The 13,623-nt window shown below is 33.5% G+C and overlaps 1 protein-coding gene across 1 annotated transcript; it reads left to right on the top strand.

The window, feature by feature from the left end:
* Positions 1 to 2,371: 2,371 nt before the first annotated feature.
* Positions 2,372 to 10,140, top strand: LOC146534561 (EF-hand domain-containing protein 1-like). Its single transcript, XM_085193284.1, has 4 exons — positions 2,372 to 2,559; positions 3,383 to 3,599; positions 9,152 to 9,307; positions 10,117 to 10,140. Exons 1-4 carry the CDS (start codon positions 2,372 to 2,374, stop codon positions 10,138 to 10,140), a joined length of 585 nt encoding a protein of 194 aa, XP_085049410.1.
* The last annotated feature ends 3,483 nt before the right edge of the window (positions 10,141 to 13,623 follow it).

Below are 13,623 nucleotides of genomic sequence, written 5' to 3'. Positions count from 1 at the left end.
AGATTTCTGCGGAATAAACTTTCATTGTATTATTAATTTTATTGTATAATTAATTTTATAAAATGGTGCAACGAATGGGAATAAAAAATTGGAGGACAGAGTATTTAGTCATTATAATATTCGCTTTGCCTACTTGTGATTTGCCAAATTTCTCAATAAAAGAGTAGGTATGTCAAATTTATAAGTCCTTTATTTAATTTTAAATTGAAATGATATTTTCTTTATATCAATATGTATTTCTAGAATTAGCATATCTATATATGTATATGTCAAAGCTCAAGTAGAATTAAGTAAAACAAGATTGCAATTAGCGCCCGCTGTCATTGGAACCGTATCAAATAAGTCAGCTTAAAGTTATAATTAGTCGATTTTTTTTAAAACTTTTTTATATATTCTATTTTCGGTTCTAATGTATTATTTTTAGCCGTTGTATCGGAATATCACAGCTCAGACTGTAAATTGTAATTTTAATTGTAAAAGTGATTGTTGTAGGTTCGATTCTCACTCGGGCGAATGCTTATGTAACAAGGAAAGGCGCGGCCTTGGCCGCCGTCATTTACTCCTTAGCAATGTCTCGAAAACTGAGCGGTGCGTGAGGAACGGAGAATCTTAACAATAGGTTCTCTCTGCCTACCCTGAGTTACGCGTGATAAAGCATCAAGCTAAAGAGAACCATTAAGCACCTACGTAGTATATTTCAAAATTTTCCAACGTTTTGTTTGATCATGAAATAAAAGTAACATTTATTATAACGAGTGTAAAATTCTAATATTTTTTTGCGGATTAAATTAATACAGTCGCCTCTATTCTGTTACCAGTATGGTTTGAATTGGTTTGTATAAGTAATAGCAGTTGTATAATAAACTTTTGGAGGTTCGGTCATGTCATTCTGCTGACATTTTTCCTCTTTGTTATTTGTCCACGTTACTGAGCAACTCGGCGAAATGTAAAAAAGCAGTTTTTCATATTTATAATTTTTAAATGCGCCTAAACGTTTTTGTAACATGAAATTGAATTGACTTTTATGTTGTCACTTTAATTAATAAGGTAAAGTATATATATAATACTTCTAACATTACCATTCTATATGTTTTTTTACATATTTGAAGTGTAATTCCACACATCGTCATAGTACTGTGATGCATATGTAATTCTCATGGATTTGATATACAAATCATCTAATTAATTATTTTTAGCTTCACAGGACAAAGGCCTAGTGTTCTGACAATCCGGTCCCATTTTTCGCCTAATATTTAGGACATTGAGTGACGGAATCGGTGGTGGAAGTGGTCTTGTTATCGAAGCAAGGAAATAAAAAAAAATCAACTTGAAAATACTAATAATAATTATATAAAAAAGAAAATAAAAATAATATAACATCTATTCTAAAGCTTTTTAAATGATTTTAGGGAAGCTTCAGCTTTACGCTGAAAGGAAGCAAAATGTTTATAAATCCGTAATTTATGCAATTAGTTTTAGTTTACAATATTTTCTATATATAATTTTGTGATATAAATATAAATTTTCCAAATTTTCAACACTAAATAAAATGTATTATATACATTCTGCTGACATTTAGTGAAACATAATAATTGTTTCCCGCCATTTTATTTAAGATGGCGAATTGAAATGTACATAGAGCGAGTGTTTTAATAAAAAAACTGCATTTCTTAAGCTAATTGCACTTTACCCGAGGACTTAAGTGTTGAGAGCAATTTTTTCTTATAATTATTGTTTTAAACTTTGTTATTTTGTTTATATCTATGATTAAAATATGCCATTTCCTTAAAATGTCGATTACTGGTACCATTATCCTATTTAAGTACTAGTAAGGAGGAAGTGCTAGTAAGTATAAGTATTCGTAAGTATTCCAGTAGTGGTAAAAGGTACCTATAATTAAATAAGTATAAGGAACCTTCTTGTTTGTCCCTCGTACCAAAATAATATTGATAAAGCAAGAGTCCTGGTAACCAATATCATATGACATATCTTAGCAACCAAGTTATTTCTTAAATATTACTTGACGCTGTCAAATGTTATTGAAAATTTATTAAATTGAAATCGTTGAATAATATAACCGTTTATTTTGTACTTATATTGTGTTTATTTTTTATGGTAAGTAATATCTGATGTTAGTATTATTCTTTGGGATTATAATAAATATTGTTTAAAAAATAACATTGTGAATTTAGATCTTTCTTTGGAAAATATTTCAGAGTGCCAAGACATTCTGTTCTCCGCTTTTCACCTGTTTTTAGTATAAAAAAAGGAAGCAAAAAATCTTTCATTTTATTTGTGCAATATAAGGAATAAATAAATGTATGAAAAATAATATAATTAATATAATTCATTCGATTCATTAGATTTTACAATGGCGTGGGGACTACCAAAGCTACCAGGATTGACTTTCTCTGATCCAACGAAAACTCAGCATCATATTCGCAGCTCATTACGATATTATCAAGGACATAGATTTCCAGATACGTACATACGTGGACCTGGAGGCACTGCAACTGATGTGGACAGCAATGCTTTTGCCTTACCCGAGGACGCGGTCAAGTAAGTTATTATGGTTTACTCCAGAGGTAAGTTTAAAGGGTGTATGCTGTTAATTTTACGCCACTGTTACATTTGTTAGGTTTAATAGGACGTCATACAAAAATATTTAATTGTATATAGTTATAGAAACATAATAATCTGCCTAGGCTCAAGCCTGTTGCCTTCTGGAAAATCCGCCACTGAGCTACAGTGAATTACCTCTAAGAACAATACCTCTGATTAATTATATAATTACAATATATTTGGTAAATTACCATAAAAAAAATGTTCATAAATACCTAACGAATTGTTCATACAGTTAAAGAAATTAAACATAAAGAATCAAATACATCCACAAAAACAAGTAAAAAAAATAAAAAAAAGAATGATCAGTTAAAAATCTATAAAAGCTATAAAAAAATAACAAAAGATATACTAGTATTTGCAATCGCAAGCATTACTGCGAACGACCAATTGTAATTAAAAGTAATTCAATTAGCTTCCGGATTAACTTTTTTCGCTGTTATTCAATTTTCGCTCTGCCCGTAAATAAGTGGATAAGGCTTCGCAAAAAATCCTCCATATAAACGTTTGTTAGATTTGTGATTGCGATTAATACCTACATTTAAATGGCGCTAGTTTAATTAATCTGTGTATATGTTTAATTAATAAAATAATATCTTTATTGTAATTATAAAATTAAGTTAATTAATTAAAAAAAATATCTTTCCAATAATTATTAATTAATAAAATAGAAAAAGATTGTCTGCTCTTCATCAAGAAGCTCATCAGTTGTTCTAAGCTTTGGGAATTCCGTAATTTCATAGTTTATTGTCCATTTTAGTTACGACCCATCGCTGACTTACGGAAGAGTGAAGCAACCCGCCCTACCAGCAGTTATACCGCATTGGGTTCACTACGACAAGAGATGTTTAAACTTTACGGCGTTCTTCAAGCAACCAGTTTATGAGAACCCTGATGAGAATTACCGAGTTCGTGTGGTCAACATAGTGTACTTTCTAGAAGATGATTCGATGACTGTAATAGAACCACGTGTAAAGGTGAAAAATACATATTTTACTAGAGAGTGTCACATGTATTCATATTAATCAGCTTCACGCTACAGCGTCCCGCATACATCAGGTTAGGCAGAGGGAACCTAAGACAATCGGTTTCCTTCTTACCGCTGAATTTTTCGAGGCATTGCGTGTTGAATTGCGAAACTCAACGCCGAGCTTTTGTGTTGGTGCCAGAGCGAAGAACTCGATTGATTTCAATCGTGACAATTTTCAAATTGTAAAGAACCTTGACACTCTTGTTGTCAGTGTATGTATTTATTAATTGCACGCAATGACTTTGTCTTTAAGTAAAGAATTATATCCAATTTATCTTCGTAGACATAATATAAGCAACACTACACTTGATTATAAAAGCAACGGCTATGGGTTCAATTCCCACTCGGAAAATGGATAATTTTCATTTTATCGGTCTGATAACAAGAAAGAGCATGACGTTGAAATAGATAAATAAATTTTAAACAAGTAACGCTTCCAGGATTCGACAGAAAGTGGAGAGCGGAGTGTCTTAGCACTAGGCTACCTCTGCTTACCCTGTTATATGCGGGATACGACGCACGCATCTAAACCTATATATAACATAACTACATCTCGTAGTAGTAAAATACTTTGCACTATAAATACATATCAATTTATACTCCGAATATAAAACGCACATATAAAGCGGTATTAAATATTGACGAATAAATTTCCCGATACATTTTACAGGAAAATATAATTTAACGATATCTATTCGATTCACAAACGTTATCTTTCTATTCGCACTGTATTTTATTAAGGTGTAATTCGATTTATAACGTAAATTATAATAATAAATCAATATTAATGGTTGGATTTCAATTAAAATAATTTGGCATTTAGTTTAATAGTGTTTTAGTGTTCTAGTGTGTTGCGCCACGACGGTGTCGGTATAAAGAATATATATTTCTAAATATTTGTAGAAGGTGTCAGGTTCTTCATTTAAAAGAAGTAATCTTTTAAAAAAGCTGCTAAAACAAAAAAATCGAATTTTCTAAGCTTTTAACAAATGCGTTAGATTTTCCTTTTTGACTCTTAAGAAGTCTCCGTGTGTTCACGGTAAGAGATAATGCAAGTTATTGGAAGCGACGTGAATGAACGCTCGCTTTTCCATCCAATATTTACTGGTATTTCTAGAAGGATGCCGTCGGAAAACAAGTTGAAATGTTATTTACTAGTTGTCACTAGAAATTTATTCGGGTCACTGTATGGACGAGTTTGCTTTATCTTTTAAAAGTAAGAAGCTTTTCTAAATTTATTATGGGCCAAGATTGCAGGAATAGGTTTAGTTTTTATTAGTTTTACACTAAAATAGGGCAATATTGAGAAATAAGTTATCTGTGACGATGTACGATTTCATATTAATTTAACATTTACTGTTAATAATGTGAGTTCATTTAATATTTTTATAGCTACCCTTCGTATCGCTTCTTTTATTATTTCCGATTTTGAAGATAATAATTATTTGGAAATATAATCATAATGATTTAATTTTTTTTTAAATCATTACAATTATATTTTTTTTTCAACGTCCCACAAGCAATGTTTCTAACAAAGGCAGGCAATTATTTTCACGCGAATTTTTCCCGCTGTCATAAATATGTTACTAATTGGTTGCACTCTCTCATTTCATAAACAGATTTCATAACTACTTTAGTACTAATTTGTAATAATACACTTTTTTATTAAAGAACGATGCCAGTGCAACAAGCAGACTTGTTTGAAGTTTCTAATTACTCTCTTCGCTTATCCCGTATACTTTCAAAGCGAGGAGTTGAGCGTGTAGCCGAAGACCTGTGAACGTTTTACTTTGTCGTCTGGCCGCTACTCGCTGGCTCCTTTAACAACTTTATGTTTGAAAGTATAAATTAGTTGTTGTTTTACGAGGGTACTCTGTTACGGTTCTTGAGCTAAATTAGTCGTAGAAAATCTCTTATATATAGAAAGAACGTCAGTGGAAAATATTGCTTTCCTTGTCTTGGATTTTGTATTGGTGTAGTCTTTTGAAGAAGAGACTTTACAAAGTGATATAAAAGAAATTGAAAAATCTTATTTGTATCGTAGAATTGAACTCGTGTCCTTTCTTTCATGCTTTCAAGGCTGCAGTTATGCATCTATCTACATCTGAATTCATAGTTTCATTGAAAAATCATAGCGATTTTTATAATCTTCTAATTTATTATTTATTTATATTTATATACTAGCGGACCCGGACGCGGCTACGCCTGCTTGGAATATAAGAATATAATTTCTATAGAAATATAATTTCAATCTAGATGAAATGCTAAAAGTGACTATTGTATTTATTTTCATAAGGATGAATATCAAAATGACGCGGTAACGAACGCGGTCGCGTAGCGACGACGGTTGTTATTAACATGGCAGAATAAATTGCATGTCAAATTAGAAAGTATTTTAATTTATTAGTATATACGTGTAATGTAATATTATATAGCCTATAGCACTTCTGAAGAATGCAGCTTTCATCCAAAACAAAAACAAAGTACATCGATCCAGTAGATCCAGAGATCTTAACGTTCAAACAAACAAACAAACAAACTCTTCCGCTTTATTATATTAGTATAGATTTCCATGTGTTCGCTCTTCGGAAGGGAACGTAGTGTCTTGAGACTAGGTTTCCTCTCCTTTTTTATTTATTTATTTATTATTATTATAGAAGAATATACATACATAAATTTAACTATGTTCTACAAAACTCTTAATGAGTTTGTCTGTAGGATCTCAAGTCTATTTATAAAATAATAATTAAATTACAATATATATGGAAAGTATTTCTAAACAGTTGATAAAAATACTTTTTAAGTTTTAGTTTAAGCCTGTTTAAATATGGTTCACGGCGTGGTCCTTACCCTGATGCTTGCGGGATAAAGCGTGAAGCTGATTTAAGGTATTGCATTAGTAAATCAACCAACGACCATTGAAAGAATTACATTCTTTACAATCAAACACGACAGCGCCCAAACCCCCCCCCCCCCCCTATTTTTCACCCCTCAATAAATCTGCAACGAGAACAAAATCGAATGTTCTATTTGTAGTAGTTCAACTCTGTAACGAATCACGTGTCGTTTTGCATTCTCATGAAATTCTGAAGTACGTTTAGAGCTTGCAGCCGGCAAATGAACGCGCCCTCGTCGACATGTGAATGTCGTATGGGACAGTGGGCTTTGTCATCGTCAAGATCGCTGAATGCGCTTGATCGCTTCTAGTAATGCTGTATAGTTTATTTCTTTTGTGTTGGAAATGAATTGAGATTGTTTTCTCTTAATATTAATTGGGTTTTATCGATTTGTAAAGGTTAATGTTGTTTGAAAAGTCGTATTTTTAAAGTACTGCGTAATTATTGGGAAAAGTAACTCATAACACTTATATATATATTCCTAAGTTAAATATATTTTATTTCCTTTTGGTTAACATTTTTATATTACCATTTCACTAGAATGCTTTGCATGTAGGTAAAAAATTATACGAGTATTTTTGAATTGATTATTATACAATTGTTTTATAGCTTCACGCTGTGCTTGGGATCGGGCTCAGTCGGCAATCATTGCTGCAGGCAGGCGAGTTCTTGGCGTTTCTAGGGGAGGACGTGTCATCGACAAGGAGACATGGTGGTGGAATGACGAGGTCCAGGGGGTGACTCGTGAAAAGAAGGCTGCCTTTAAGAAGTGGCAGGAATCTAACTCCCCTGAAGACAGACTGGAGTACACAGTAGCTAAACGTGCCAGTAAAAGAGCTGTAGCCAGAGCCCGCAGTGAGAGTTTGTCACCATTGTATGATAAACTTGAAACTGTGGAGGGGCAGAAGCTCATTTACAAACTGGCACGTTCCCGGGATAAAGTGTTAAGTTTTAACCATATCTTGAACACTGGTAAGATGCCGCATCAGTGGCGGCTTAGCTTTATTACCCTTATTTACAAGGGAAGGGGCAGTGTTCAAGATTGTGGTAGTTATAGGGGCATTAAGCTTATGAGTCATACCATGAAGCTCTTCGAGCGCATGATCGACCTCAGGCTCCGCCGAGAGTGTACTGTCTCTGAGTCTCAGTATGGATTTTAGCCAGGATCGGGCACCATGGACGCCATTTTCGCCCTCAGAACTTTGATGGAGGCATACAGGGAAAAAAGGAGAGCTCTGCACGTGGCCTTTTTAGATCTGCAGAAGGCCTTTGACTGTGTGCCTCGTTAGTGTATCTGGTGGGCATTGCGATCCAAAGGGATCCCTGAGGCCAATATTGAGATTGTCAGGGGCATGTACCATGATTCCGCTTCTGGGTTAGGACTGCTGTTGGCGACACTAGACCCTTCCCGATTACAGTGGGGGTTCACCAGGGCTCGGCTCTTAGTCCGTTCTTATTCAATGTAGTGCTCGATACTGTCTCGGCTCACATCCAGGACCAGCCTCCATGGCTGATGATGTTTGCCGACGACATAGCACTCATTGCCGAGAACCGACTGACGCTGGAGCGTAAAGTGAACCTCTGGAAGGGTACGCTTGAGAACGGCGGTCTCAAACTAAATGTGTCGAAGACAGAGTACATGGCCTGCGGGAGCCGGGACTCGAGCACCATCCTTATAGGTCCTGAGCCAGCCGTTAGGTCGGAGAAGGTCAGGTACCTTGGATCCGTTATGCACGGGTCTGGAGGCATCGACCACGATGTCCATGGCCGGATAAGCGCTGCCTGGGCCAAATGGCGGGAAGTCACTGGTGTGGTATGCGACCGCAGAATACCGCCCAAGCTCAAGGGGCTGATATACAAGAGCATCGTCCGACCGGTTCTTTTATACGGCAGCGAATGTTGGCCAGCACTATCTCGGCACACTCAGGAGCTTCACGACACGGAAATGAAGATGCTGAGGTGGATGTGCGGCGTAACGCGGTCTGACCGCATACGCAACACATTCATTCGAGGTAGTCTTGGGGTCCGTGACGTAGCGGATAAGCTCCAAGAGCGTCGCTTGAGATGGTTTGGCCACGTTACGCGCCGGCCTAAGAACTATATCGGACGCAAGTGCCTTGCTATACTAGTTCCTGGGGCGCGACCTCCCGGACGCCCAAGGAAGCGCTGGTTGGATGTCGTGATGCAGGACATGAGAACCAATGGTCAAACCACCGAGGACGCAAAAGATCGTGCAAAGTGGAGTAGGTTAAGTAGGAAGGCAGACCCTGGTAATAGCCGGGATTAATGCCAGGAAGAAGAAGAAGAAGAAGAAGCTGTGCCCCGCATATAGGTACCAGGTTAGGCAGAGGGAACCTGGGAACTTAGTGTTAAAACACTCTGTTCCTATTAGGACACTTTCCGTTCCCCACTTTCCGCCAAATTCTGTTGAGTGGCGGTACCCGACGTCGCGCTTTGCTTTGAGAACATTAAAATATAAAATTATCATTTCCTTGAATGACCTGTCTCGTTTACAGTCGCACGTTTTTGCCTTTGCTCCAAAATTATATTATTAAAAAAATAAATATAATAAAAAAGTTACATAAAAAATATTAAATTACAGAACTCAGGGTTATGGCAAGGAAGACTAGTGAAACGAGCGAAGATACCTAAGAATGACCTCGGCGAATCTTGGCATTGGAAAGATTTGGATATCGGCAAGGACATTTGTATCTATGGCAAAGTGTTCCACACGGTTTCTTGTGACCTCTTTACTAAAGTAAGTATTCTATATATTATACGTACTTGGATATATACAAACATCGTCCTTGTAATGCTATAATATTCTTTTTTAATAATAAATAACAAAACACGGTCGGTGGTATAATATAAGTATTAAATGAAGCCTATTGCTGAAATAGTTAACCAATGAAAAATCATTATCGACAGCTATCGTCTTTCAGTAATAGAAATGAAGAGAAAAAACTAGTGTCTATTACTTTAGATATATTAAACTGCTTATATAAAACGAAACATGCAATTCATTCGATTCTGTTATATTTTTCAATATACTTATTGAGAATTTTACGCTTATTTAAGCGGACTATACGATACGGTCGTGGTACACAATCGTATGCAATTCCCATTGATATTACCGACGTGCTCATTTATATATTTTTTTTATAGTTTCACGCTGTATACGGCAGGGTAGGCAGAGGGAACCTAGTGTTAAGACACTCCGTTCCCCATTTTCTGCCGAATTCTGGAGGTATTGCGTGTTGAGTGGCACAACTTAACGCCGCGCTGTGCCTCGACACCAGAGCGAAGAAATGGACATATAAACGTAAATTAATATTTCACTTCCTCGAATGGGGGTCGAACCCACAACCGTCGCGTTACAGTCACACCCTTGTGCCGTTGCGCCACCACGGTCTCAATATAGTTATATTATATTATTAATGTATAATAAAATATACTTAGTAGTATAATATTTTTTTCAATATTTTGTTATATTTATAAATATCAGGATATTTAATAAAACTAACAATTAGGCTAAGAGTATCATGACAATCCATTTTTTCGGTCTAGACAAGAAAATGTAGAAATGAATAGACAGATATATAATCGTTTCGTTTCGTCCAATGGAGCCTTTGAGTTCGGGTGCACTTTTGTAACTGTACAAAATAATTTTATTTAGCTATGGTCCAACCAACCGTACACATTCAATGTTAGCTTGCTAGGAGCTAAGACTTTCTGACTATGGACTATAATACAAATAAAGTCCAAAACCATTAAAAAAAATCCAATTAAATAAATATATATTGCCAAGGATTTTAAGAAAACATGTTTTACAGTGCAAACGAAGGAGATTAATGATAGTTAATTAGTTCCTCTTCCAATTAATAGGATCGTCCATTTTACTTTTTCCATCCATTTAAATGACATGCCCGACTTTTCAAACTTTTTTTATTTTACACTTGTTTTATGCGCAATTTCAAACATTCTTGTTATTACTACAAAATATAAAAATTACATATTAAAATTAAAAACTACAAACCACAATAAAATATCGTTGCATTTTTTTAGAACATGTATAGGATATTATTATTTTACAACAAAAAATTGTATATAAATTATGTTCATATGTTTTTGTAAGTTTTTGTTCCTATAAAGTTAAAACTAACAATCGTGCATATCATAATATGTACACTACTGACACTTGTGTAAGGTCTGAGAGGGTACTTCTCTATGTACCTAGAGATTAGTACCTAGAGATTATAAGATACTAAGTTATCAGTATAATGTAAGAACTTTTTCTTAATATAAAAATAAAATATTTAAATTCAATGTTGTATAATTTTTAAAAAGTATTTGCTGATGTAAAGTTCAATTTTAAAATAAATTGAGATATCATATTTTTTACTGATTTGAAAAAAGTATATTAAAATTATTATATTTTTCCGCTACGTACTAACATACTCAACCTTCGCCACCATTTCCTCTTTATAAAAAAACTTTTATTATTACTTTATAAAAATAATATGTAAAAGATATGAAATTAAATGCACATATTATTATTATCTATGATACATTTTATTTAATACAGAAAAGTCATTCCACGTTCATTTAAACCGTAAACCAAGGAATGCCATTGATGAATCGGTTTTATGGTAGGAAATGTGAAAATTCGTTTGAAAACTCGATAGTAGGTGCAATACTGCTGTAGAAAACAACACAAAAAGAATCTGTCAAAAATCTGAATCCTAGTCCGGTATGGTCTTTTTTTGCTATACGTTTGACTTTTATGAAGAATGAAAAACGAGTTTTCAATTTTTACCTTTTGATGGTGAAACCGCCTTTGGCATTTCAACAGACAGTACATATATGATATACATTAAATGCGATTTAAAGACCTTTAAAAGTTATATGTGATATTATTATAAGTAGTATGAAATATATGCTAAATTAATTTCAATATGTAGTTACGTAGGGGAAGAAGGAAAGTAAGTAGGGGAAGGGGAGAAATGATCCTTTGCTATTAATTGTAGCGAAACTACAAGCGCTACCTGTTATTATATATTTTTTTCGGTAATAAGTAGGTATCTCGCTCCTAACACCCGCGTCAAATAGTAACGGCGGGATTAGGAGTCCTTTACTTTTTATGGAAGAAAAACAATATTTACTGATTGTGAACTAGTAGTATTTAACTTATAAATTTTGCTTGTACTTCGCAAAAACTTACTGCAAGGCAACAGACAAAAAAAACTACTAATATAGATAAATAAGGATTTAACGACTATTGATAAACAATTTTATGTCCAACGTACTTAAGAAAATTGATTCACCTATCAGTCCCGTGATTGAATAAAAAATTATATTTTATTATGTGTAATTGTTTTTTATTACAAACTTTGATTTTAAATAAACTACTTACAAACAGGCTAAAATTAAATATAAAATGTTAGGTGCACAATAATATTCTTAAGTGGACATATTTGATAATATTTAGAGTTCGCCGGACTCCACTTTATGTAACGTACGTTTTATAAAGTGATTTTGCGGTCGTTGAACCGTTAGTGTTTATTCAATAACACCGAAGACTGTCTATGATATATTCGATTGGATTGAATTGTCTGGAAATATAAAATGTAAATACTTATCCGTATATAAAATTTATACCTAAGAAAAGAAAATGTTGATTTAATTAAAAATTTGGAAGACTTCGGAGGACATTGGAAGTTGGAATAACACGAGAATAATGATGGATACTAAAATTCTTTCATTTTCATATTAAAGTGAGACCGAGCATAGTTACATTTCGATTAGCATATTAATGTCTTAAAAAACAAAATAAATGGGAAGACAAAAGTGAATTATTACTAAATTTAATAGATTTATAAACGAACTATAGATAAAAAAACATACATACTTATGTATACAAAGTTCTAACAATATACTGTGTGGCCCTAATAAACCTTACTAAGAAATTTATTTCAATTATACTCATATTAACTATGTTATTAGTAAACATAGAGCAGAATCCCTACGTGCAGCCATTAACCTAATCTATTTTTAATGTTTATCAGCTGGCAACATTTTCTAATTTGAAGTAAATTGACCTTGATATCACAATATATATTCTGTTACATTCACGCGCATGGGAGAGAGCGAGATGGGTAGACAACAGAAAGCCGTCGCCACGCTCGTGACGTCATGTTCACCGTTAATAAAATTCCTTCTATTGGACAGACGCCTACAGATTATCGACATATTGGTCTCTTCTTATTTTCTCACACTTGGATAATTGAATTTATAACGAATGAATACTAAGAACATTATCACCTAAAATTATTTCTTTTATTTGTTATTTCTAATAATGTAAGTAAGTACTTACTGAAATATTTTGCAGCGTGGTTCGGCGTACGAAGTGATGTGACCCCGTGCCCGTGTGTGCGATATCTTACCCTGCCACCTATTTTTTAACCGACTTCAAAAAGAAGGAGGTTATCAATTCGACTGTATTTTTTGTTATTTGTACATTCCTCGCGTTGTAATTTTTTTGATGAATTATTGTCTTATGAAAATATGTTTAGATTTTTTTTTTTTAACTATTTAAATTTTTTTTTTTAAATGATAAATAAAATTATTAAACATAAAAGGCATGCAAATTTAAGCACATTATAATTTAAATTCCTACAAGACTATTTTTACTGAGTAAATATTTCTACAACATAAATATAAATATATATATATATATATATATATATATATATATATATATATATATACTAGTGGGCCCGGACGCGGCTACGCCCGCGGAAATATAAGCCTAAATCATTAAAATAAGTTAAAAAATAATAATAAGTGGAGATTTATTATTAGAAAAAATATCTGAGTAACCGAAATGAACAAACCAAAGAAGTAAAAGTAACTAAAGGAAATTCTTAATATTAGAAAAAAAAACCTAAAGTTTGCTGTGCGCGCGTACTAAACATTTTTCTATATTAAATAATTATTAATTTTTGCGAACAATATTAAATAAAATCTCAAATGATTAAAATTACGATATTTTAAGTGTATAACATCGGTATAGAT

This window comes from Heliconius melpomene, chromosome 11 (genome assembly GCF_056956725.1).
Source record: "Heliconius melpomene rosina isolate 202511_hmr_F chromosome 11, ASM5695672v1, whole genome shotgun sequence".
In the NCBI taxonomy this organism is placed as follows: Eukaryota; Metazoa; Arthropoda; class Insecta; order Lepidoptera; family Nymphalidae; genus Heliconius; species Heliconius melpomene.
The sequence above is the reverse complement of the archived record's forward strand: the minus strand, read 5'-3'. Positions and strand labels throughout refer to the sequence as shown.

Bases quoted from the DNA above. Each gene is read 5' to 3' on its own strand.
- LOC146534561 (XM_085193284.1), top strand. From the start codon at position 2,372: ATGGCGTGGGGACTACCAAAGCTACCAGGATTGACTTTCTCTGATCCA. The intron at 2,560-3,382 runs GTAAGTTATTAT...TGTCCATTTTAG, and splicing joins TTACCCGAGGACGCGGTCAA to TTACGACCCATCGCTGACTT. The intron at 3,600-9,151 runs GTGAAAAATACA...ATTAAATTACAG, and splicing joins TAATAGAACCACGTGTAAAG to AACTCAGGGTTATGGCAAGG.